Below are 25,804 nucleotides of genomic sequence, written 5' to 3' on the forward strand. Positions count from 1 at the left end.
AATATGGGGATAAGGGAATCAAATTAAAATCATATTTGAAGTGGACTCTATCTCAGATTTAATATAATCCTTTCAAACTCCTCCAAAGCTACTTCAAAATAACTCCATTTCACATTTTCCAACATGCAAAACACAGATTTTATGAATTAATAGTACTACGCCTCCCCCAACACACTCTGTTCCATGGAGATTCATCATGTATTCAGGTACATGAAGCTAGTTTTTGATGCTCATTATTATTTCAATGGTTCAATCTCATCCCTGAACAGAGCCAATATCAGTGGGTTCTTCTGCCGAAATTAATTCTGTGTTTTGGTGCAATATTTTGTACAGAGTGTCTCTTTACTTGCAGTTACAAATGCCCAATTAAAAACAGCTATTTCTTTATTTTTTATTTTAAGAAACACATAAAAGGTTGTCACAAAGGTAAAGTTAAATAACTTTGGTATACAGAAAATTGAAATAAAAATTGAAATAAAAAACTAAACAAAACATCACATGATGGCAACATAAAATGAAAACAATGAAAATGCAAAACTAAAACTACTGTACAACGGACACATCTTTGGACATTTTTTTCCCTTTCATTAAACAAAATAAATATCCAAAAGGTTATCCACAATGTCCAATGTGCTTGGAAGTACTTTGGGTTAGGTGGTTGATTGGACACAGGTGTTGAAGACCCCATGAACACAGAGTCCAACTGATGTTTGCCTGCAGGTTTCATCTCTTCACAAGAATCTTTGGTAGAAAGAAGTACAACTACAGGAAGAAAATAAACTAAATTAAAATATTTACACATCATACAATAACGTTAACCACGCAGTTCAGCGGTGTACTGTGAATGTTTTACTCCACAGATCCATACATTGGGGAGAACAGGAGTTAGAACGAGTAATAAAATAGGCTTTCCTCCTCTTGAGGAGAAGGGCCAGGAACAAAACTGGTTGACTAATGGAAATAAGTTAGTGTTATCCTCACTTTCAATGAATATGTATTTGTTGCAATGTATGACGCGTGTGTGTGTGTGTGTGTGTGTGTGTGTGTGTGTGTGTGTGTGTGTGTGTGTGTGTGTGTGTGTGTGTGTGTGTGTGTGTGTGTGTGTGTGTGTGTGTAATAAAAAATCATATAAAAATACAAAACCATATCTGAAATGCTGGAGAGCTTTTAATTTGAAATGGCCAATACAGGAAGTGGCCAATCAGATTGTTTAATGTTAGAGTAGCAACCACATACAGTAGCAACCGTTTCCCTCCCAAATATTATTAAACCAGCCATTGTATATATGAAATTAATCAAGACTGAGCAACATGGCCCATTTCTCAGCTACAATTCAATCAGACAATGTTTTTTGTTGGACTGTGAAATAGCGATTATTTCTAGACAATCCGCCATATTCTTTCAGCACAAGCTTTTTTGGTCCCATAGTCTTGGAGGGATGATTGATCTGCAATTGGCTAGTTTGTCAGGTCCACCAAGGACAGACTATATGCCATAGCCTGGAGGGATAATTGCTCTGCGACCGTTATTAGGCCAACCGACCGGCCAATGCTGTAACTTCACTCATTGACAGATTCAATCTGTCAGTCAGTCAGTCAGTCATTTAATCAGCCAGCAACACATCCCATGAATAGGACTGGTCCGTTCATCCAAAAAAGGTCCTTGAATGAAACGGACACGTTTTTTTCCAGATACTCTTAGCCCGCGTGGCACCTGACCTCTCAGAGGATGGGATCGAAGAATTGCCTATGCAAGGCTGAAGAGAGTTCTTAGATAACACTGTTTTAGTCACTCCAGGGGCCTTATGTCTGTCTGTTGAAGGCACTCAGAGTGGACTACAGGTAAACCCACAGCAGCCCGATCCAGAAGGAAGATTTATTCACTTCTGTTTTTCTATCATCCAATTAGTGAAAGGACAACAGGAAGCTCAGCCTGATCTCATTAATTCCCGATGGAACCGGACAGGAAACAGCTGGGGGGTGGTTGGGGTTGGCGGTGGGGGGTGGATGCTGAGCTTCGTTTCTCACTGTCCCCTGGGATTCCGGTTGGAACCGGCTTACACGGTTTTGAGATCAGTCCCAGTCGTCTTTGCAGACACAGTCACACTCCTCGTGGTGCTCCAAGGCCACGTCAGTCATGGTCTTCTGCAGGCCTCGTGCCCCACTTCTGTGTTTCAGCAGCAGAACCTGTCAGAAACAGAGGCAACAGTCAAAGTTTGAGTCTACTTAGTCGCTATTTTGCTATGCCACAAAAATGTGGAATGCCCTCCCAAAAGCCGTTAAGGAGACTAAAACCCTACTCTCCTTCAAAACGGACCTAAAATAGTACCTACAGGTGGCTGCAATTCGAAACTGGCCCCTGTAAAAGTCAAAACCTAAGCCCCCCCTCGAACTGTTTACTGTACATTCTTTTAGTATTTCTTATTTCTAAACTGTTTTTATGATGTTCTGCATAGTAGTGTATATCTGTCTGTCCTTTAATGTCACTATGAATTGAGTACAAAGGACCCCAATGGAAACAAGGCAATGGCTTTCTGTTTTTTTTTTATTCCTATTAGCGGACCTTGTATTGAACTGTACTTTCATGTGCTTTTTTCTGCAAACTTCAAATAAAGTATTCAATCAATCAATCAATTAAAGCATGGTGTGCCGAAAACAACCGATCGGCTATTTTACCTGACCGACCTCACGTAATTAAGCATTACTTCACTTGCCGTATTCTTATTCTGTCCAAATTGGGAAATCTGGTTTGCAGTCAAACACATTGAAGAAAATAGACAACAAAATGTCAACGTCAAACATCAAAAATAATCCTCAAGCATTAAGCTTATGGGAGATGACAGCTCTAGTCAAAAGTCTTCAAAGAAATGCTCACAACTAAATGCTTTTTTCAAAGAAATTCAATGTTCATGTGAGCAATCACTTCATAAGAGCTGATGTCATCTCCTTTTCAAGGACTGCAGAATGGAGAACAGCCTCTTGTTGCTCCTACCTCGTGGTATTTCTTGGTGACCCTCTTGGGGACACACTGGCAGTCAAAGCAGCGATGGGCGCAGCAGGCACAGTTGCCCCCACAGCGTTTCACCAGGAGACAGCTCGGCCAGAAGATGACGTCAGTCCTTTTGAGCTCCTCGCGCAGGGCGACGGAGAAGTTGCGCGGAGTGCAGCTGTAGAGACGCACCTCCTCTCTCAATAAGTTGAGATCAGCTCCTCCTCAAATACACCAGGAGAAAGAAATCATTGAAATCACGGGAATCTTATCCACAGAATTCACAATCTATCCATCATAATTACTGTAGTTGTATCTTACTTTTCTTAAATAATGAATGAAATCCACCACCTGCACAGGAAAAAGGTAACTATCTTGAAAAAAAAGAAGAAATAAAAAAGAATTGCCAATTTGTAATAGATTTCTGACCCTGTAAATATATTCTCATATATTCCAGATATATTTTGGCCACTCAAACATACATTTCTGTACATTTTGTTTATATTTTAAAATATATGTTTCCATTCTGTATGGGCGTATGCAATCTGTCAACCATCAGGTATATATGTCCTACCTTTGGCTTTCTTGTTATGGATGAAGGACTTCCCCAGGACGTGCCAGCTGGGCTTGTACAGCTCCTCCATGTCCAACTGCCATCGCTCTGGCTCCAGGTACTTGAGGACCTCTTCCACCGTGCCTAAACCTGCCACAGCCTCTGACAGATCCTCCACATTCTGGGGGGATGAAGGGAGCACCGCTGGTACCTCTGGCTCCGACATACTCTGCACGACAACCAGAGAGAGAAAGAGGAGAATGTCCATGTATATAAATGTTGAACGTAACAATTTGCAGACGCTCTCACCCAGAGAGACTTGCGTTAAGAGAGCGAGCAACGTCCCCTGTGAGGTTTCTCTGTTCGGTTGTACAAGCTGACCTTTCAGGCCACAGCAGGCTGTCACGGACTACCTCGACACCTGGGGGAATTACTGTAATAACAGGGGATTTAAAAGACCTAATCTGTTGCACCTTTCAGCTGGGTGATGCCCAGTGAGTCCCAGATGTCAACATGTCTCCATCTCTCCCGGTCACCTTTAGGGAGAGACAGAAATAATCCATCCATTCTTTTCACTGAGGAGGACACACTCCATGTCAAACCCTCAGTCAGGGTTGTTTGCATGAGTAAATGTTGCTAAATTGGCCGAGTGACTCTTTTCTTTGATAGAAATAATACCCTTTGATTGACAGGTACAAGGCGTCATGGGAGCATGAGCAGAGGGAAGGCAGGTTGTTTGATCATCGAAAATATGACGCACTTCAGCTGAGCCCGGAAGCCTTTTAGAGGAACAAATACAATTGCATAGAAGAGAAACAGATTCCTGGAAGATTACAGTATGTCTAGGAAACTATTACAACTAAATTCAACATCAACCAAAAGTAAAAGAGGAATAACAAATAACAAACATGTGTAGAGCAAGGCATTACCATTGTTAAGAGTTTGGGGTTCCATTCCCTGTGTAGCTCAATATGTAGAGCATGTAACTATTACTGCTATAACTTTAGCCATTTGATTCTCTCTGGGTCCACCTACAGAATGTTACACCTGGAACGCATACATTGATGTTCAAATCATTAATACGCTCCGTTAAAGCAGGTATTGAGTCACTTTGGGGATGATGGAACTCCGGTGGGTTGGGTGTCACTCAGTCAGGACGGATGTTTATTTTTACAAGGAGGATGACCATGGAGAAGAAATGACCAGAGCACTTTGAGCCACGCAGCAGAGAACACGGAGAAAGCAAATGGAAAACCACAAGATATTTCAGCTCAATCTGACTCAGGGGAGGGACAGATGGGGTTAAGTTATCAGAGTGATCATGTTCCTGTGAACTGGCATTGTCACTGCAAATAATAGCTACCAAACAGGAACTAACATTCACACTCTGTGACAACATAATTCCGTGCAATGGGCTACATTCGGAAATTACAGTCAGCACTCCTTCCCACTCCAAACCTCACCTCAGAGCTGGCACTGAATAATAAGAAAGAGGAGAACAGTCCCTGCTACACCACGGGCCGGAAAACGACAGCAGTTCGTGACAGCAAGCATGTTGGAACGAAGATCTCTGACCAACTCTGATGATGCTGCTGCCACATGCAAACCACTTTGCATGTGTTATGGCTTATTTTGCACGCCATCTACTGACATGAAAAGCCCCAAATTGCTTGATATCGCAATATTAATAGAAAATATTGCCAATCTCACTGTACACTATGATCAGTTATAAATCAGAAGTTCAGAAATAAAGCTGAGAAGACGTTACAGGATCTCCTCCAGGGGCAGAGCTGTGAGTAGCGCACTGTGATTCCTATTAGACGAAAGTCTTGGCAGAGACCGACAGAGAGGCCTGGAGACCGTTAACAGCTTGAAAACGTTGACGGGACAGCACTGCAGGCCTGGTTTCAGAGCTTCAGATGCAGCAGCCAAGCGGCCATTTGGAGACAGATCAAAATGCTGTCCATAACGCTGTAAGTAGGAGATGGGAGCTCCCACATAAGCTATTTAGGAACAATGCACTTAAAAAATTGGACCACCGTGTCTAACCACTGGCCTGGAGTCAGTGAAATTGTAAGGTTTGACAGAGAGATGATGGACACAACACATAACTATGGAAAAGAAAGACAACTGGAGATCAGTGATGGGTTCGAAGCTATTTTTCTTTTTTTCTAATCTGTCTGAATAAAGACTTTTAATCCATCAGATTACTTTGTCAGCAAAGCCAGTAGAGGGGAGTCAGAGTTTCAACAGGGGGCATTAAGCTGCAGATGTTCATCAGGCTCGTAACCATGTGTCCGCTAAAACACCCAGCATGGCAGCTGTGATCCTGACGAGGCCATTACTGTACATTTCTAAATGGCTTGAGTTGTCTCATTTAACTCTTAATGTCAAGAAAACAGTTTCCATGTGTCTCTCTCTATATATAATTGCGTAGGCCTGTTAATAAATTGTTTGAAGTACAGATTGACGTAGAAGAAAGACACGTTCTTCAAACGCCGTGATAACGTTTATATAGTTCGGCCCCGGTCTTCTCCGACGCACCTCTCGTAGTGTACGTGTGCTCATTGTTTAGGTAGTACTAGTATTTTATAATTGATTGTAGTGAATGAAGTCAAGTACCATTGGGCACTGGACTACTCAACACGATGCAAGTCGGGAACGATTCAAGTTGGAAATGCATACCCCACCCAGTTATGCAATACCCATTACACGTTGTCAGAGTACCCGTACCTGTATGTGTCCTTTTTATGCCCATATATGCAGTTCGGTGTCATTCATGGCCAGGCCAGCCTATGACACCACTACTATGACGTGATATTAAACACATCAGGGCACTTCATATATGGGGTCTTGCGGTTTAATTGATATTATTTTGTACCCTCTGTCTGTGCCACTATTATGCCCATATATGGAGTTCACTATGTATCCGCCCGTCTGCTGTGTCCCCTTATATGCTCATAATATGGAGCTCCCTGATGTCATCAATATATATATATATATATATATATATATATATATATATATATATATATATATATATATATATATATATATATATATATATATATATATATATATATATATATATATATATATATATATGGGTCAAATGGGCATATCAGTTCTGGACAAGCAGATCTCTATGGGCATAACGGTCGGATCGGCGGTTCTGGACAACCGCCTATCCGACCACCTCATTTGTTACACTAGGAATTTTCTTGGTAATCAGAAGTGGTTCAGTGTCGAGCAAAACACTGCGGTTCTGATCTACACTACAGTATGACAATGCACGTGAAGCAACAATTGATAAAAGCAGATCTGCCAAACCCATGACATTACAATACATAAACATAGTACTATAGACACGTGAGATGTCCTGACTGAAATGAAGTTAGTATTTTTACATTGCAACTTCGCTATCTTCAATAGACTTTATCTCTATAACTTTCACTGAGTGGACATTCATCTCATCTTTAACCCCTTGGAAACAAAAACAGACTTTGTTCTATTCCCCGGACCATCGCTAAAAGGTATTTCCAATTGGATGCAGGCTGTGTGGGTCTTTTATTAGGAAAAAGAGGAAAGCGTAGCCAGGAGACCGTAGTGGTGAGACATTCAGTGCTCAGATGAGAGTCCTGGAATGGCCCGGTTAGAGCCCAGACAACAGTCCAGTAGAAAATCTGTGGATTGACCTAGACAGGAAGGTGCATCTGAGGTTCCAGTGAAATTGAGCATGAACTCTTGAGGCAAATAAGAATGGGAGCAAACTCCTAAATCCAGATGTACTACAGTTGGTAGAAAGTTTTCCAAACAGGCTCACCGCTGTTATCAAAGCAAAACCAAGAGGTGTTTCTACTCAGGAGTAATTGAAGGGTCTGCACAATATGCAACTGAGGTATTTGCTATCAGAAATGAGTAGCCTTTTGTTTCTACCTTTGTTGCTGGTTACCATATACAGATGTAAAGAGGTTTTCATTACAGTCCTCAAGGCCGTAAAATAAAGTTTGAAAGGGTGTACAGATTTTAGTCAGCCACTTTGTGCAGTAGTGAAAAATACCACGTTATGAGCATGCATAATACATTAATGTTTCACAGGATTGCAAAGTAAAAATGTTATGAGGAATAACCATTGACAAGGACAGAGAGCAGGTACATTAGGGTATAAGTAGGGTAGGTACAGTAGGGTTGGCAATGTGTACGTACAGCAGGATAATCACATTTCCAGTTACAGTAGGCAGAGTTTCTGTAATATTGTAATTATTTCCTATCAACAGAATGTTTTAACCTAAGTGTAACTTAGTTCTACACATTACATTTGTGGGGTTATTTTAATTACTTGAGTTTACTAGGTCATTATCCTTTATATTACTATAAATTGTTACGTTCACGTTGGTTTCTACGTAGAACGGAGAGATTAGAACTCTCCGTTCTAATCTCTCTAGGTATGAGTGTAACAGCACTAGGCCGGGTGACGTGCTACAGTAGAGCAAGGGAAGGAGTGAAGTTCAATGTCTTGCTGTATTGGTGTTGATTAAAGAAGAGTACCCAAAGAGAAATTGTAAACTGCTTATTTATTCCCCACAGGCCAGAGGGCCTGGAGAATGCTACCAATCAAGGAAAAGATTGGGTTAGATCACCATCAACTCCCCACCTTCCACCCCCATCCTAAGGACCTAGTTTACAAGCTGTGATTAGCTCGTTGTCCATTGCCTTTATTCTCTCAAGGCGCGACCACACGGATTTATTTACGGGGACCAAAATGGAAGGTTCATCTGACTGTGTTGAGATGACAACTCCAAAATAGCGTGCTGGGAGCCTTTTCGCAAAACAATATCCACTGCTTCACACGGAGCTCAAAACCACTTCCCTGCACCAGAAAAACCTCAAGGAAGCGACGAGGTCCGCTGTGCGTGAAAAGCCCTTTTTGTTCACAAAACCCACACACTGTAATTGAGGTCGATGTATAAAAACAGGCCTTCGTTTCACCATGCCAGCTTTGAGACTCGTTAGGGGCGCTGCGAGGCTCTGCCGGGTGCTGCCATCTGCTCTCCCCCTTCCTTCATTGCCCTGACTAACAGGCTGCATCACATCCTCTCTGCTCACTTCACATTTAAGACATTGAAGCTGATTGCCTATGATGAGTGACTTTGACTGAATTTGACAGATTTGGGGTATGCCAGTAGAGCTGACCAGACGTCCCGGGGGTCAGTTCAGGCGGGAGACCTGTGTTACATGTCCTTGCCTAACACTGGCCCTCAGTTAGCTGGTCTAAATAAAGAACAAACTGCTCTAGAAAAAACACCCTCAAAGAGTCAAAATGTCACAGAAGCCAGTTACAATAAGCAACTTGAATAAAATGAACACAGAGAGCAGAGCTGGTAGAGTGTGTGTGTGTGTGTGTGTGTGTGTGTGTGTGTGTGTGTGTGTGTGTGTGTGTGTGTGTGTGTGTGTGTGTGTGTGTGTGTGTGTGTGTGTGTGTGTGTGTGTGTGTTCAGGGGGGGGATTACTGGGGTCAGCTGCCAGAGACAGTGACATTTGTTCAGCTTGTGTTGTGCCCACAGTCCCCATTCCGACAGACCTCATCTCTTCTCGCCGAGTGTTTTAACAACCTCTTTGCTTCAGCTGTTTACTGTAGCCTTTTCCTTTCAAAATCTCTTTGCTGTGAATTACAGACCAGCTCTTACACCCCCCCCCCCCCCCCCACACACACACACAAAGCCCCCACTCCCTATTGGCCCAGTTTCAATGGAAGTGGTGAAGAGGAGGAATTATTGTAGGGTTTATATTTAAACCCCTGCATGGCATGGGCCTGCAGTCACTGCTGGTTGTCCACGCTGTGCTAACCGCTAGCGTAGTGTAGCATGCTCCAGTACCGTAAGACCAGGAATGTACAAGCAGAAGCCAGCCTGAACCCAGAGTGGCCAAAGACTCCCTTTATGCCCCCATAATCTAACCTTTTCCTCATTTATCTCTCTCTGTGTGTCTCTCTCTCTCTATCTGTGTAATGGTGTCTCTCTCTCTCTCTCTCCCCCCATGTGTACTGTCGATGGCCAAAGGTTGGGTACTTCAGAGTTGAATTGGTTTCTTGTTGTTTTGACCAAATATCTCTGACCGTGTCTGAGAAGTCAAAGTGTGACAAGAACAAGTGATTCCGGCTGGATATCTGTCTTGCATTTCCTTCCACCTCTCTCTCGATTTCCTGTCTCATCTCTTATCGAAAATAAAGCAAAAACTGAGTGCTGAGGCCGAAGATGCTGCCTCTCACAATGTTACAATATAAATACTGTGGTCATACAAAAATGACAAAGAAAAGAGACAGCGTTATTTTAAAAGCTGCCGTCTGTAACTTTCATGTCCCACCCAGGATGGATTCAAACCCAGCCCTCCCTCATGAGACCACATTTCTTGATCAGGGGAGATTCACTATGACATTCAGGCAGTACTACTTACTGCCACCTACCAGTAAGTGTCCTACGCAACACCAGGGTCTAAAATTCTCAATGGAAGTGTAGAAAGATCACCCTCCAACCACTTCAGATGTGCTAGTTATGCATTAACATACTCTACCATACAGATTGGCTGAAATACGGTTTTATTAATTAAAATAAGTTCCAGATTGCAACAGATTAACCCATTAAGACCGGGAACGCATCTGTCATTTTAGATTTCTTTGGCTATTAAAAAAATAGCAGATCTACAAGCTCATAGCGTGGCACCGAGTGCCGCGCTGTGAGCTTGTAGATCTGCTATTTTTGAAAAATCGTGTTTTTTTTTATAATTTTTTTCAAAAAACTGTTAGGATTTAGAAAAACATTTTTGATTCGGCCTCAGGCCTTAATGGGTTTAAATAAGAATAAAGCTTTTAACAAGTGAGCAGAGACCACATTCAGGCTTCCATGATACCTCAGGGCTATACATACTGTATCTAGGAACTTGTTGAAACACTCACTGCCTTATTGAAAACATACATCTTCTTGAGCTGAGAACTCCGTCAGTAAGGTTCTGCCATGACTTGCTGTGAGTTTGTTGACAATGAAAGCATGAGCGCTCATTCTTACTGAGCCATGCTAGCTGCTCAGATCTCTTAAACTGGAAGGTTGTTTGGGTTGAGGCAGAGCTCTGTGATATCCTGTAGAAAAAGTATAACACATTCCTCCCCCCTCTCGCCTCCTTTCTTGTCCTTCCTTAAATCACGTCCCCCTTGTTTTATAATCTTACTCCTCTACCGGCTCTAAAACAGGACCGTCTTAAAATAAACCCTTTTATTCCTTTACCGTCTGTTATTTTCATGACCTTATGACTGTTAGTGGAGCAGGGCTGATGACTGATATAATGTGTGGTACACAGTGGTGGATAGTACTCAAGTACTCAAATGTTTTACTTAAGTAAAAGTACCAATACTGCAATATAGAAATACTCTGTCACAAGTAAGTCCAGAATTCAAAATTGACTTGAGTAAAAGTACAAACGTATTGGCATCAAAATATACTTAAAGTACCAAAAGTAAAAGTACTAAAATATTAGAAAATAGCAGATCTACAAGCTCACAACGCGACGCGTTGTGAGCTTGTAGATCGGCTATTTTCAAATAGCCTAGGTATAAAATAGGGCTGAAGTGGTTAATGTTGTACTGTATGTATGTTTCATAATATAATAATTTATATCTGCAAAGTAACTAAAGTTTTCAAATAATTGTAGTGGAGTAAAAGTACAATATTTAACTCTGAGATGTAGTGGAGTAGAAGTAAAAGTATTGGAAATTGGAAATACTCAAGTAAAGTACAAATACCTCAAAATTGTACTTACAGTAAGTAGGCTACAGTAGCCTACTAAGTAAATGTACTTTGTTACTTTCCACCACTGGACCTAAGTGGTACAACATTTTACAGGAATTCTATCATTCTGTCATTCTGCATCTAGAGCTTGTGCTGGAAAATCATCACTAGCCTAAAAAAAACTACGAGTCTTTCGTAGGCTGGCGGTGATTTTCCAGCATGAGCATTGGGTTACAGTATATCAGTGTGATATCAGAATTTCACATGGCTTCCTCACAATGGTCTGATGTGTTCAGGATATGTACAGTAACAGTGCTAATCTGGTACTGGTATTGTTCACACTATGACGGGAATTATCTTTTTATACTTCTTGCTTGGTTAAATAGTTTCATGTCAAATATAGATACTCCTGGTCAAATGTTACTCAACAAAGTGAAAGTTGCTCAGTCAAATTTGTACTTGAGTTCTTGCATTTAAAAATACTTGAGTATTCAAAAGTACAAATTACAAGTACATTTTATTTTTATTTCAGTGCACAGCTGTATTGAAATTTAGACAGCAAAAGTATCCAAAAATACAAATACTCAAGTAAAGTACAGATACTCAAAAAAATTACTTAAGTAGCAGTACTCAAGTAAATGTACTTTGTTACTGTCCATCGCTCAAGGCCACCTTGACAGAGCCAGGAGCCCACAGATAACTGAGGGGCCCGGTTGTTTACTGAGAGCCTGCCAACAGAAGTGTAACATGACAGGTTAAAACATGGCACTCGTCACTTTGGTTTATCTCTGGGCTTTTGTCAGGGAGCGCAGCAGGACAGAGAGCTCTGTGTGTGTGTGTGCGCGCGTGTGTGCGTGTGTGTGTGTGTGTGTGTGTGTGTGGGGTCTTAAGAATGATGAAAAGAGAGGCAAGAAAGATGAGGAGAAGGAGAGATGAGATTAAGGAAGGGTGAGGACAAGGGCAGATGGATAAACTGGCTCTTATTTCTTTGTGTAGCATTAAGTCTATTAAATATGCTCATTTGTTAACTACCACCAAGGAGTTTTGGCACTCTGATCATTGTACTATTTACTATGGGTTGTTTGTTACGGAATTATTGTTTCTTGTACTGTTACACTCAGCCACGATAAAAGCATCAACACATTTCTAACTTGGGTAAATAAAACCAGAAAAAAGCTATTGCACATCACACCTTCATCAAAGTTTGAATGCATTTCTGTGCCAGTCAAAGTCTAGTCTCAGCATAGACCAGTGGTTCTCAACCTGTGGGTCAGGAACCCCAGGGGAGTCCCCACATGATTTTGGGGGGGAGAGTCCCAGATAACAGTGAAGTGACAATTTAAGACCTTTTTAATACCTAAAAAAAATGAAAAAGACCATTACTGCAGCAAAAGTAATCAACAAACTGTACTATAAAAACTGGTCATACATTCGCTAAATTGTCCAATAATATAAGAAAGAGGCAAACAATTGTGAAAATAGCCGATCTACAAGCTCACAGCGCCTCGCAAAGGGTTGAGCCTGAAAAGGTTGAGAACCACTGGCATAGAATATAAATAATAATAGTGACCATGACATCAGCCATTGGTTTGTGTGTTCCCATTTTGCCCGTCACCATCTTGGATATGAACGCCATTATTCATTCTTTGTCACCAGAAGGGAAAGTATTTGGACGAGAAGGTGGAGCTGGTGATCGGCATTGCAATGCCTAACCTGGTTGCCTGGGTAGAGACTTGATGATCATCACTCTACTCTGTCATTACTCTAAATGGGACCATGATTTACTAAATGAACATCATGTTGTGTATCGAAGAAGGCTCGAAGCTAGGACTTCTTTTTGCAACCACTGGGGTCTCCCCCTGCTGGCCATTAGTAGAGAATGCAGGTCTAGGTCACTTGTTCAGACTAGTGATGGGAATTATTATTAATATTCAGTATTCTCAAGAGTGGTGTGAGGAGAGAGTGGCAAACAACTACGTTCACTCCAAGGCACCAATTTTTAACCAGATTGTGGAGGCTCTCAATAGTTCCCGGAGGTTAGTTACACTAGCAGCATAGTACAGATGCAGCAGAATAGACCATTTGTGATGCATTTTAAAAAAAGGTAAAACATTCAAAGACTTAAGGTCCTTACACACCAATTTTTTTCATGCGAATAATACGTTTTTTTTTAAAACCTTATAAAGTCAATGCAAGCTTCCACACCAGTTTCGCGGAGCGAAAAAAGCATCTTTTAATTATTCGGAACGAGTCCGAATTTTGCGTATATTCGCATATTCGCCGGTGTGTAACCGCCTTTAGACTGTAGATTATCACCATTATGAATCAATTTAACACATTGAGAGCCAAAACCGTATTAATACGGTTTTGCAAATACACCCGTGGAGTGCCAACTTTCCTAAAAAACGTATATATACTTTTTTTTTCTCGTTTATTTCCATGCGGGAGGGGCTAGAGCAGCTCTGGGATCACTTAGGCGATTCTTCCGGTCTATTTCCTTCTCTAAAACGCCTATAACTCCGAAACTTTTTTCGCCATTGTTACTCGCGTGAGAGATGTTGTCGTTCCAGCCGTTAGCCAGGACCATCGGGTAAAATGGAGGCATGCTTTCTTTTTCATGGATTGCTCGTCATGGAGTCTACAGCTTTAAACAGCACAATGGAGCTTAACGGTGAGATTCCCGGCACCGAACGTATTCTGTTATTATAAAATTCTGGCACCCAATGTGTTAACATGTAACCGGAACTGGAGGTCTATGTGAATCACATGATGATCAAGCATTTCGACTTGTGTTTTCTCCACACTCTCTCTTTACAGGACTCTGAGAATAATTGAACAGTTGAACCAAACAATCAGTTTGGTTCAACTGATTTGTTCACCAGTTCGTTCAGGGCGTGGCCAGAGCTCCGCCTGCGTACCCCACTCCCTGAACTGAAATGCAGTCAAGGGTCGTTCACGTCCCCTCAGCCTATGGGACGTATAAACTCTACACTGTCCTGAATGAGATCCAAAAGTCAACACAAGCACTGTATATATTGAAATGAAATGTATGTGCTCATGTTTCAATAATGTTAACATGTTTGCCAGAATGCTTTACACAGTTCATAGAGAGGAACCGACGTCCCCCCCCCCCCACCATCTGATGAACTTCCCAGCGGTTCAATACTGTAGTGAAATTATTAGATTACCGTAGATTAGTAGTGTGGTTGCCTCACAGAGGTTAAGTTATGCTATTTGTATGTATTTGGTCACAGACCAGCATCTCAAAATATTTTGTTTCAGGGACCCCCCAGAAGCAAAGATTTTAGTTACAAATGTTCCCTTTAAAAAACCTATATTCAAAGATTTGAGCAAATTCACGTGAATTTAAAAAATCACACCCAGTGTGAAGTGGGCGGTGTGGTCACAGTGGTCATCACAGTGATGGAAGTTCACTTAAAGAAAAGTAATATTTCTGAAGTGGGTGGTGCTATTTATTAACAATAAACAATAAATAAACAATGGTTGGTCCACAATGGGTGATTCACTTAAAATGTGCATGGTCCTATTTATAGGGCTATGCACATGTGTCATGTGTTTCACTAGCCAATCACAGTCCTGAATAGAGTCAGCCAATAAAGTCAGCCAATCATATTACAGCTAGCATTGAATGTGTAGGGGTTAGGGGTGTACAATGGTGGCCAATCACGGTGCAGGGTTAGGGGGGTACAATGGTGGCCAGTGATTTGCATTGAATGTGTAGGGGTTAGGGGTGTAGGGGGGTACAATGGTGGCCAATCACAGTGCAGCGAATGTCGATGTCCAAACCTCACATATAGGGGCGGTTGCACCGCCCAAAAAATAGCAGATCAACAAGCCGCGCTATGAGCTTGTATATCTGCTATTTTTGAATAGCCAAAGTGTAAAATAGTGCTTTTTAGCTCAAATCTAAAAATGACACGGATGCGTTCCAGGTCTTAATGGGTTAATTCAGTCTGACCAGAAGCAGAGATAAAACATATCACCACCTGTGATCAAAATGAAAGACCAGGGTGGTGGGGGGGATATCAAAAGCAGAGGCATGCCCCCCCCCCCCTCGTGCCCCCAGCAAACTACCCTGTACAAGCATGCATGGGAGCAGCACTCACCACAGGGAGAAGTGAGTAGCGAATACAGAAGCCAGGTTCTGACGGGAAATACTCGTCCGAGATGAAGCGGATCCTGATCTGACTGCCTTTAGACGTGTGACCCGCTGGAGCGGACTGGGATCCACACCAACGACCCAGGATGGTGTTCTCAGTCGGGTCCTCAATCTCCACAAAGTCATACCTGGTAGAGAGAGAGAGAGAGACACACACACACAGAGAGAATGAGGAGAGATAGAGGAGAACACTAAACATTGATGTTACAGTACATTCCTGTTGTGTTGATATGACATGAAATTTATTTAAATTAAATGTCTGTAGATGTCTGACTCAATGCACTCACATGCAAGGAAGATTTCTGTAAAGGGATAAATTAAAAGAAAATCTTAATTATGTGGTTCGATGTGCTTGCGTGCCTGTCTGTCTGTCTGTCTGTCTGTCTGTCTGTCTGTCTGTCTGTCTGTCTGTCTGTCTGTCTGTCACTAGAGAGTTCAAGATAACATGCTTACATCCAGGTTTTTACATAGTTAGTCATTTATCTAATGACTAACTATTTAGTCATTAGATCCGTAACACAACATGTGTTGTGTGGATCCGTAACACAACATCCTGCTAATTAAAGTAGATGACATTTCCCAAGGTGTGTTTTTGTCACACATAACCATATGTGGCATGACATCATGTTGATGGTGAAAGTTCCCAAAGCTTGGCTCATAATGATGAGGTCAGTTTTGTCCCAGTTAAACCCTGACAAGCCTTCTCTCCTCACCACAAAGCTATTAGCTTACTTCATTGAGTATACTAGCTGCTGGAGAACAGATGTTCAAACACCAGCCTTTTCATTCAGCCTTTCACTCAGTCTGGCATTCACATCTCATTCATCCTCTCATTCACCTCTAAGTCAAGGGTTCCCAAACTTTTCAGGCCGTGACCCTCCAAAATAATGATATTTTCGGAATATTATTTGAACTGGGGACCCCCCACCCTGACAAACACTTGGAATTCTAGGTATTGCATTTAGTTTGACTCGGTTGCACAGATAAATATTGTGAAAATAGCATATCAGCGCGTCGCGGGTTCGAGTCCCGATCCGACAGCCTTTGCTGCATATCACTCCCCATCTCTCAACCTACTATCCTATCAATAAAGGCATAAAAAAGCCCCAAAATAATAATAAAAACAAAAGGTCTTAAAAGTCCTTAAATTGTCACTTTAGAAATGTGTAGATACCCTGTATACAATTATACTGTATGTTGGTTTGTTTACTGAGAAAACAATGCTGCACATTAAGCTAATCATCTGGGGACCCCCCAACATTTTGGGAAGCACTGCTCTAGGTCATCCTCTCATTCATCCTCTTATTCAGCTCCTCATTAGTTCTCTCATTCTCCCCATCCATCATTCACCCTCTCATTCAGACTGTCACACAGCCCCGTCATTCAGCCTCCCATTCATCCAACTCATGATATGTGGCTTTGTTTACATTTCACTAAATTGGTTCAGACTGGTTTCCAGATGAAAGCAGCACAAGTGCAGCACAGACTGCAGCTGCTGTGATGTTAAATAAACTGGGTGGGGTTGGGACTTCCTGACATGGTTGCCTTTGATTTGGAAAAGGTTACGCAGGGAGTCACTACGACGAACAAAACAAACTTTTAGGAGAGAGGGCAAATGTCCACACTGTTCTGTGTAGGCTAAGGCTACAGAGATTTTAAAAAAAAAGACGTTTCCTTTCAAATAAACATTCAGAAAATGAAGAGTGCTCTTATCCAAACCATTTAAAGACACATTACCACAGGCCTATTTAGTCTTTGATAATGATCATTGGGTATTACTGTTCATTTTTCTCCCCAGAATTGTACAATTGTGGTGCAAATTGCTTTTTTATGGACTTTGATTAAACTATACAGATCACAAATCAGACATGAAGGAGTACTTCCCACAACTAAAGGTTTCACTACATTCATAATTAGGTTAGGTCTTCAAGTGCACTACAAACATTATTTATTCATACATTTTTACACAGTTGGATTGAAACTTTTAAATAAAAGCCAATCATTTGCCTGGAATTTCCTGATCAGTGGATAGTGAATGGATGTGCATCACTTTGACTTTGAGCAGAGCAAATTAATTAAAAGAATAATGTTATTTAAATAGCATGCTGTTCAGACAGATTCTAAGTTTGAGGTTTACCTGGTATCCTAGTTTCTTTGAAGCACTAAATTGTTCTCAAACTTCACTACTAGGTATTTTTATTTTTTTTAACCCATTGAGACCTGGAACTGTCTCATTTTTAGATTTGAGCTAAAAAGCATTATTTTACACTTTGGGCTATTCAAAAATAGCAGATATACAAGCTCATAGCGCGGCACAGAGTGCCGCGCTACGAGCTTGTAGATCTGCTATTTTTGAAAATTTGTGAAAATTTGTGAAAATCTTTGAAAATATATATTTTTAAAGCGAACATTTTTAACTCAAATCTTTGCTTCTGGGGGGTCCCTGGAACAAAATATTTTGATGGGGGTCCGCGGCCAAATACATATCATTTTGGGGGTCCTTGACATGAAAAAGTTTGAGAACCACTGATATAGAAACATACGTTTTTCAGAAAACTGTTGAGATTTAGGAGACATGTAGAATCGGCTTCAGGTCTCAATGGGTTAAACATGCAGGTATAGAATGCAAAATACAACTGGGAAGGTTGGTTTTCATAAATATGGCAAAAATTATTGACTATTTAAGCAATGAGAGGTTGTGAATTATCATGGGTATTGACATGGTTGTGCTGCGGCATAGGAACAGCCGTGCCAATAAAAACGAGTGTATTTAATACAACATAATCAGAATGTATTCGCTCTAAAAAAGAAAAAAAGGTTTTGCTAGTCTAATCTACATTTCCTTGGAAATACATGGGGTTTGACAGAGAGCACTGCTTTCCAGAGATTGTGATTTCCCAAACTGAATAAATACGACACATACTGTATAAACACAGAACTGCCATGCTAACTCAAACTTGTTATAACTAAGATATTGGCTTAACCCATTAAAACCGGGAAAGCATAGATTTTTGCGTTGGCTATTCAAAAATAGGAGAAATAGAAAGAAAATCTTGAAAGTGTGAGAACTACTGATTTAGAAGGCATTTGTAGAATCGGCCTCTGGTCTTAATGGGTAAAACAAAAACAAACAAAAAAGAATCCCACAGCTGGCACAGCTGAAGGAGGATACCAGAGTCGGCCTCTAATAACATCAAGGCTGAACAGATGCTATATTTCTAATAGTAATATTGAGTCGTGATGCTATATTTTTCATTTCATTCGTGGCTAGGTGTGCTTTGTCATTTTGACCATGCCTGGAGAGCCTATTTCGACCAATCAAAATGCTTGGCTGGAACTGCTCGTTAACAATGTAAAAATGGATTACATATTAGTTGAGTCTTTGGTTGCTGCTGCTACACTTCAGAAGGAGACAGCAGCAGTGTGTCTCTGTGATCAGCTTCCAGACACATCCTGACAGATGTTCCATTAATAATGGAGGAGGGACACATTGTCACACACAGACATGTGTCTCAGATCCTCAGTGTCGTACCGCATGTTTACAAAATTTGTCCTGGAATATATACAGCTACCTGGAGAACAGAATCAGATGGAGAGAGAGACAGGCGGGGAGAGAAAGGGGGGGGGGGGGGGGCAGAGTGAGCCAGCTAGACAGAATGAGATAGGGTGAGGTATATAGAGATGAAAAGAAAGAAAATGAGGGATGGTGGCAGAGAAAGACTGATGGAAAGACAGACAGACAGACACCTGTTGTATTTGATGAACACTGTGTACTATTGCAACTTACTATTCCAAACGTTTTCATGTCCACATTGTATTGTATTGTAGACAGTAGACAGTCACATCTGAACTGAGAACAGTCTTAGCTGTACATGCCAAAACTCTCCTGTTGCTGCCATGCCAACCAGCAGACAGACAAAATCTCTGCCCATCCCACGCATACAGCTGAGATGTAAGAGTGTCTGTGGTTGACAGTGTGTGTGTGTGTGTGTGTGTGTGTGTGTGTGTGTGTGTGTGTGTGTGTGTGTGTGTGTGTGTGTGTGTGTGTGTGTGTGTGTGTGTGTGTGTGTGTGTGTGTGTGTGCGCGTGCGCGTGCATACAGAATGCTGTACACTCCAGCAGCAGTGAACAGCTGTGTCCCACCAAATATGTACGTGTCTATTCAAACGGAAAAATAAAGGTTCTACTTCAAAAGCTCACTTCATGAGTGGACCCTGAAAATATTCAGTGTGGAACCATATTATATGGTTCTTTGTATACAGAATGTTTCAACGTTTCATACAGAACGTTTTTAGCTGCGACCATTCATCCACTAAAAGTCACTCTGTCGGTCAGTCAGTCGGACCAAAATGTTCAAGTACAATAAACCGAGAGCTGGTCGCAGCACAGATATCGTGCTCCGTTTTCCCATGATGCATGATGAGTTCGGCTGTGGGTTGTCTGTGTCACTCACTCGGGGACAGTAGGTCAGAGAGTGGTTCTCTACTGACCACAGCATGTACAAAAAACAACTCAACAACAACATAATGGTCGTTGAGTTTGTTGACCGCTGAATATGTTGTTGAATTAGTTTTGATAACAGATAGTTTTGTAGAGGCAGTAACACTGTGAGCTAGGGGAGACCAGTGGGAATACACTGTGGGAATTGTGTGCTCTAACGTGAATGGACTGAAATATAAAGTACAATGTACTGTGACAGAGGCCAGAAGAGCAGATAAGAATATGTGTGAATGGAGAGAAAGAGTGTGTGTGTGTGTGTGTGTGTGTGTGTGTGTGTGTGTGTGTGTGTGTGTGTGTGTGTGAGAGAGAAGAGAGAGAGACTGAAATCATGAAGTGAGAGACTGAGACAGGAGAAGAATGGAAGTTAAGTGAGAGAGACGGGAGAAGAATGAAACTGAAGTGAGAGATAAAGACTCTGAGATTACTTTTACAATTCAGGCATTCAGCAGACACCCTTATCCAATGCGACTTCTAGACAGAATGAAGATTGTGTGCGTGCATGTGTGTGTGTGTGTGTGTGTGTGTGTGTGTGTGTGTGTGTGTGTGTGTGTGTGTGTGTGTGTGTGTGTGTGTGTGTGTGTGTGTGAGACACACACACACACACACACACACACACACGAAGAGAGAGGGGGGGGGTAAGAAAAGAGAGGAAGAGACAGAGAGAGAGAGACAAATAGTGGAGATGTCGATACTGTAGTTAAGACATGTGTGCGCACGTTGCACTGCCAGCTGTGTGTTTTGGGACCTGTTCAAAACGCTGAGCCTCGGACCAAGAAAAAAAAAAGAAAACAGTAAAAATGTGGTTTCTGGAGTGGTAGACGTGGCAAGGACTCCTGTGACCCTGGAAACAGGAAGTTGTAAGTATTCCTCTATTAAAGTTCTTTCTGTATGACCCAGTCAGAACATCTGGCGACTGTGGTTTAGTCCCAACCCACGTGTTGAGAAACAAGTTCTAGAACCCGACCACATGCAGCGACTATAGAAATGAAGGCCTGGTACAGATCAGCAATCGACGCATCCTCAGATAACGGTTTGTGTGATATCTTATGAAAAGTTATGCAAAACTATTCATTCCAAAATGTATTCCTACGAGGCAGATGCTGCAGATAGAAGCTTGGCTTGAGCCCAGTCTTATGTGCATAATAAAAACATAAGAAATGTGCTGGAACTCGAGAGACAACTAAACGTAGTAACGCAGGTACGGTAGTAGCTATAACGGCACACGGCCTGGTCCTGGACCTGTCACCTACTACAACAGCTTAAACCGTGTCAACCTGTCAGAGTGATTGTTGATTTAGGAGCAGCGGTGAGGTCATGACGTCCATCGACACCCTGTCAGGTCTCTGGGGACACACGGCTTGCTTTCCATCTAGACAGCCAATAGGGGGCTCTGCAGGAATGGCTAACCTCACACACTGTGTGCAACTCGAACGCCTCTCGCCTCCACCACCTCCTCCACCTCCCACTTCAACTCTTCTCCTCTGCTCTTGTCGCTGGTCAGTGTTGATGTATTGACAGCAGAGCTGTAGGGTTTAAGGGTTCAGGGAGGCTGAATCGATCATTGGATTCCTATTTCAACTAAATGGCAACAGACACACAGCCTGCAGGGGCCGGGTCTAAATAAAGAAATAAAGCTGATGTGGGGCGTGTGCGTGTGCTTGTGTGTGTGTGTGTGTGTGTGTCCGAGTGCGTGTGACGTGTGTCTTTATGTACTCAGTGCTTATGTGTGTGCACAAGTACGGTATGTGTCTGTTGCATGAGTCCATTATGCACTCAACATCCATTTTATGCTGGGACCACTTTGTGTCATGCTGGGAGTGTGTGCGTGAGTGTGTGAGTGAGTGCGTGCGTGCATTTGTGTGTGCGCGTGTGTAGACGTTCAGCTAGGAAAACCTGCGGGACTTTGGAGAAATCACATGGCCACGTCTAAAAAATATCGACTACGTCAAATAAATGCTGTGCTGCTTCGCCTATAGTCGCCAAACAAATCACAGGGCTGCTGAGGGTTCCAATATTAACCAGCTGCTATGGCCCCGGCCGGGCAATCTCACAAATGGCCTCGCTCCCACTCTAAATCTTTGAAAATGGACTACAACACAGCAGGGCATACGTCTTTGAGATCACACAGAACACGCTCGCAGCATGACAACTGGGGAAGCCCCCTGAGCTTAGAAGCAAGTATCTCTCTATATCGGCCTGCTTATTATATGGATCTCTCTACCCATCAGTCCACTGGTCTGTCTTTCTTTCCATCTGTCTCTCTCTCTCTGTGTCTGTATGCATGTCAGTCCATCCATCTACCCTCATCCATCTGTCTAAGTATCAACCTATCTTTCCATCCATCCTACTGTATATGGTACATGGTGTATGTTAACTTGGTGGGATGGCTCCGGGTAGAGGACAGAGTACAGCAATTTGCAACTGTCTACAAGATACGCTACACCACAAAGACACCCATGTACCTGACAAACTACTTCAAAAACGTTAAAGATGTCCACAAACACAACACCAGAGGGAGCTCCACAAATCACGTTCGACCCAGATTTGGCTCAAACAAGGGGTTAAATTTGTTCTACTGCTACTGTATGCCACCAAAATGTGGAATGCCCTTCCAACAGTCATACAAAAGTGTGAATCCTTACTCTCCTTCAAAACCACTCTAAAAGAGCACTTACAGGTTGCTGAAATTCAGAACTGGCCCCTGAAAAAAAGTCAAAGCCCCCCCCCACCCCCCCCCCCCGTAAAAACAAACTTAGATTTCTACTCTTTATATGATGTTTTTGCATAGTATTGTATATTTGTCTGTCGTTAAATGTTTCGATGAATAGAGTACAAAGGACCCCAATGGAACCAAGCCATAGTGCTTCCTTGGGTTTAAAATCCTCTCAACAGTCCTTGTATTGAGCTGTACTTCCCTGTGCTTGTCTTTGCAAACCGTTAATAAAGTATTTCAATCCATCAACATACTTGCAGATTCCATCCTCGGGGTCCTCCAGTCCAAATCGCTCATCGAAGGCCAGTTGTATCCTCATGTTGTTGTTGGCTACCAGCCTCCAGACCAGCGCAGTGTTCCTGGGGTAGGTGTGTGGGTAATCTGGACTCTGCACCATGCCCTCTCCAGACACCGTTATGATCTTCTCCTGATGGGAGTCCTGAACGCCTGGCAGAGAAACAACAGTTAGGATCCACCCGGGAAGACTCTGTAATCATTAATTAATTAATGTACATTAACCCATTCAATCCAGGAACGCATACGTGTCATTTTAGGTTTCTTTGGCTATTTTTTTTTAATCGTTTAATCGTTCATCGTTGTGAAAATCTTTGAATAATATATATTTTTTATTACATTTGTTACATTTGTAACTCAAATCTTTGCTTTTGGGGGGGTCCCTGGAACAAAACATGGCCAAATTTAATACATATCATTTTGGGGGACCTTGGAACCACTGAACATAAGTTTTTTCAAAAAACTGTTAGGATTTAGAAGATATTTGTAGAATCCCAGAAGCAAAGATTTGAGTTAAAAATGTTCGCTTTAAAATAAAGATTTGCAAAAATGTATGATAAAAATAAAAATAAAAGATCTACAAGCTCATAGCGCGGCACTCGCTATTTTTGAATAGCCAAAGAAATCTAAAATGACACAGATGCGTTCCCGGTCTTAAAGGGTTAATAATTTATTTCATTTTTGTAAATGTGTTATTCTAGTTCTGAAGACTAGTTTGTGTGTGTCTGTCAGAGAGGAAGCAGCAGGGGCACAAGGCAGAAACACTGTTGGAAGTTTGTTAGTGGCTCAAACAGATGACTAACCATTCCCCGGCACGCTCTGCATGGAGAAATATGCATTTGAAATGCTTAATTGCGGTTTCATTTTTTGCCGTGCATTTTCAGTGAGGAAACACCAGCAGCATGATTCATGTTGACTTCATTCAGCTTGCGACAGAAAGGAAAACACTGGCAGGTTCAAGTTGGCTCTGAGTGCAGAGCCTGGACAGGATCAGAGGAACCAGGTTCAGAGCCAACACTGAAACTCTGGATGCTTCCAAGGACAATATTTCTGACCTGGGAAGTGGTCTGTCCAGTGGTGTAAAGTACTGTAACTAAGTACATCTACTCAAGTACTGTACAATTCTGAGGTACTTCTACTCTAATTGGGTATTTAAACTGTACCGTGTAATTCTACTCCACTACGTCAAATATTGCATTGTTTTACTCCGCTACAATTATTTGGCATCTTTAGTTACTAGTTACTTTGCAGATAGTTTATTACAAAGCATACATTATCCAATTAAGCTGACAACATTTCACACAGTGACACGTTGAGCATGTAACTAGTATATTCAAAGAAGTTTGACCTTTTAAAAATGTTTTTAGTACTTTTACTTTTGGTACTTTATGTCTGACATTTTGCAGCTTTGTTTTAATTTTGAGAGGTCTTAAAAGTCAGCGCTGACTGAAGTTGTTCATACTTATCAATGTTGGATAGCTATAGGCCACGATCCAGCTCCTTACTAATCCTCCCTTTACACCAGCTTTCATATCAAGATCCAACTTGATGAAAGCTCATTCTCTTCACCTGGCATGGACTCCAATGCCGCCTATCAGAAATATTAAAAAAGGTATAAAACAGACATGACACGTTTTTCTGATTACATCAGATTGCAAGCATTACTTTGATGTTTTCATTTAGAGCTGGGCCCCACGCCAGGCAGGGCCAGTCTGATTGACAGAAGAGCCGACGTAAAGAAAAACAAAACCCAGGCAAGACTTCTCAATGAACAGACTCTTTCACAACAGCCAGGAGCTCTGGCACCCAAAACAAACTGTGCCTTCCTCAAATAATACACACCTTGTTTGGGCAAAGCAAACTTTTGCAAAGCCATTCTTTCTTGCACTCCTCACAGGTAGCGAATGGATGTTTTGTGCGGTACTGACAAAGACGCGAGGGGTTTCCGTGGCCAGAGTGCGCCTCAGGATCCGGTATTTGACAAGACAAAACCCTCCGTGATCCCATTCATAGTCATCCACCAGGCTTCTCTCTCTGCAGCCAAACGTTCTTTTGATGTCTTTGCAGAATTGATTGAAAGAAAGAAAAAATGGTTTTATTGCCCTTTAATCGGAGCTGCAAGTAGCTACAGAGCACCGTTTGATTGACTGCGGGTTCCTCTCACTTCTGTTTTCTTGCTCAGGAGGCAACAAGCTGATAGCTTTTATATTATTAGGGTCTGGCCTTCCATCACAACATGTTTTTAATTACATCCCTATTACAGGGGGCTCCAACATACAGGCCCCATAAAGTACATAATGATTAATGTAAAAAATATATGCGATGGTTGAATATATGACCCCAGATGTACTGTACAGTGAGTGGAACAGTAAGTATAACATATGGTTTTAATGTAAGCGTTCCAACAGGAAAGAAAATCCCCCCAACATACCGGGGCAATTCTACATAGACACATGGTTTTTGGGGACCCGCTCCTGAGCATACTGCCTTGGGAAAAAATCAGTTAAACGTTGAATGGAATGCTTTGTTATTAAGGTTGTAATTAAAGGGGGAGAAATGTGAAAGGAAAATCTGAGGTTTGCTGCTGTGGTGAAAAAGAGAAGAGAGAGAGAGAGAAAAAAAACCCAGAGATGAATGAAAAGAAAGTTAGACTCCGATGAAAAGGTATAGTCCACAGACCTGCATGAAATCATACTTAATCCTAAAAGTCTGGGAATATCCTGTTTAATCCTGAAGCACTCATCAAGTGTAATTGCAAGAGGTGGGTGAACAATGTCACCGCATTCCTCTGCAGAACA

The 25,804-nt window shown here is 41.9% G+C and overlaps 1 protein-coding gene across 3 annotated transcripts in view; it reads right to left on the reverse strand.

Moving 5' to 3' along the window:
* Positions 1-420: 420 nt before the first annotated feature.
* The window catches only part of pdgfc (platelet derived growth factor c), a 55,421-nt gene continuing 30,037 nt past the window's right edge, over positions 421-25,804 (reverse strand). For 2 of the 3 annotated variants that reach the window (XM_080417029.1, XM_080417028.1), the window contains 5 exons: positions 22,967-23,159; positions 15,447-15,627; positions 3,563-3,770; positions 2,992-3,212; positions 421-2,186 (listed from right to left, as the gene is read on the reverse strand). In XM_080417029.1, the coding sequence (XP_080273155.1) occupies positions 2,073-2,186; positions 2,992-3,212; positions 3,563-3,770; positions 15,447-15,627; positions 22,967-23,159 (917 nt within the window). In that variant the 3' untranslated portion in view covers positions 421-2,072. The remainder of the gene's footprint in view (positions 2,187-2,991; positions 3,213-3,562; positions 3,771-15,446; positions 15,628-22,966; positions 23,160-25,804) is intronic. The other variant, XM_080417030.1, reaches the window with a different exon arrangement.

The sequence above is a fragment of the Gymnoscopelus braueri genome, assembly GCF_963280865.1.
Source record: "Gymnoscopelus braueri genome assembly, chromosome: 20".
Lineage (NCBI taxonomy): Eukaryota > Metazoa > Chordata > Actinopteri > Myctophiformes > Myctophidae > Gymnoscopelus > Gymnoscopelus braueri.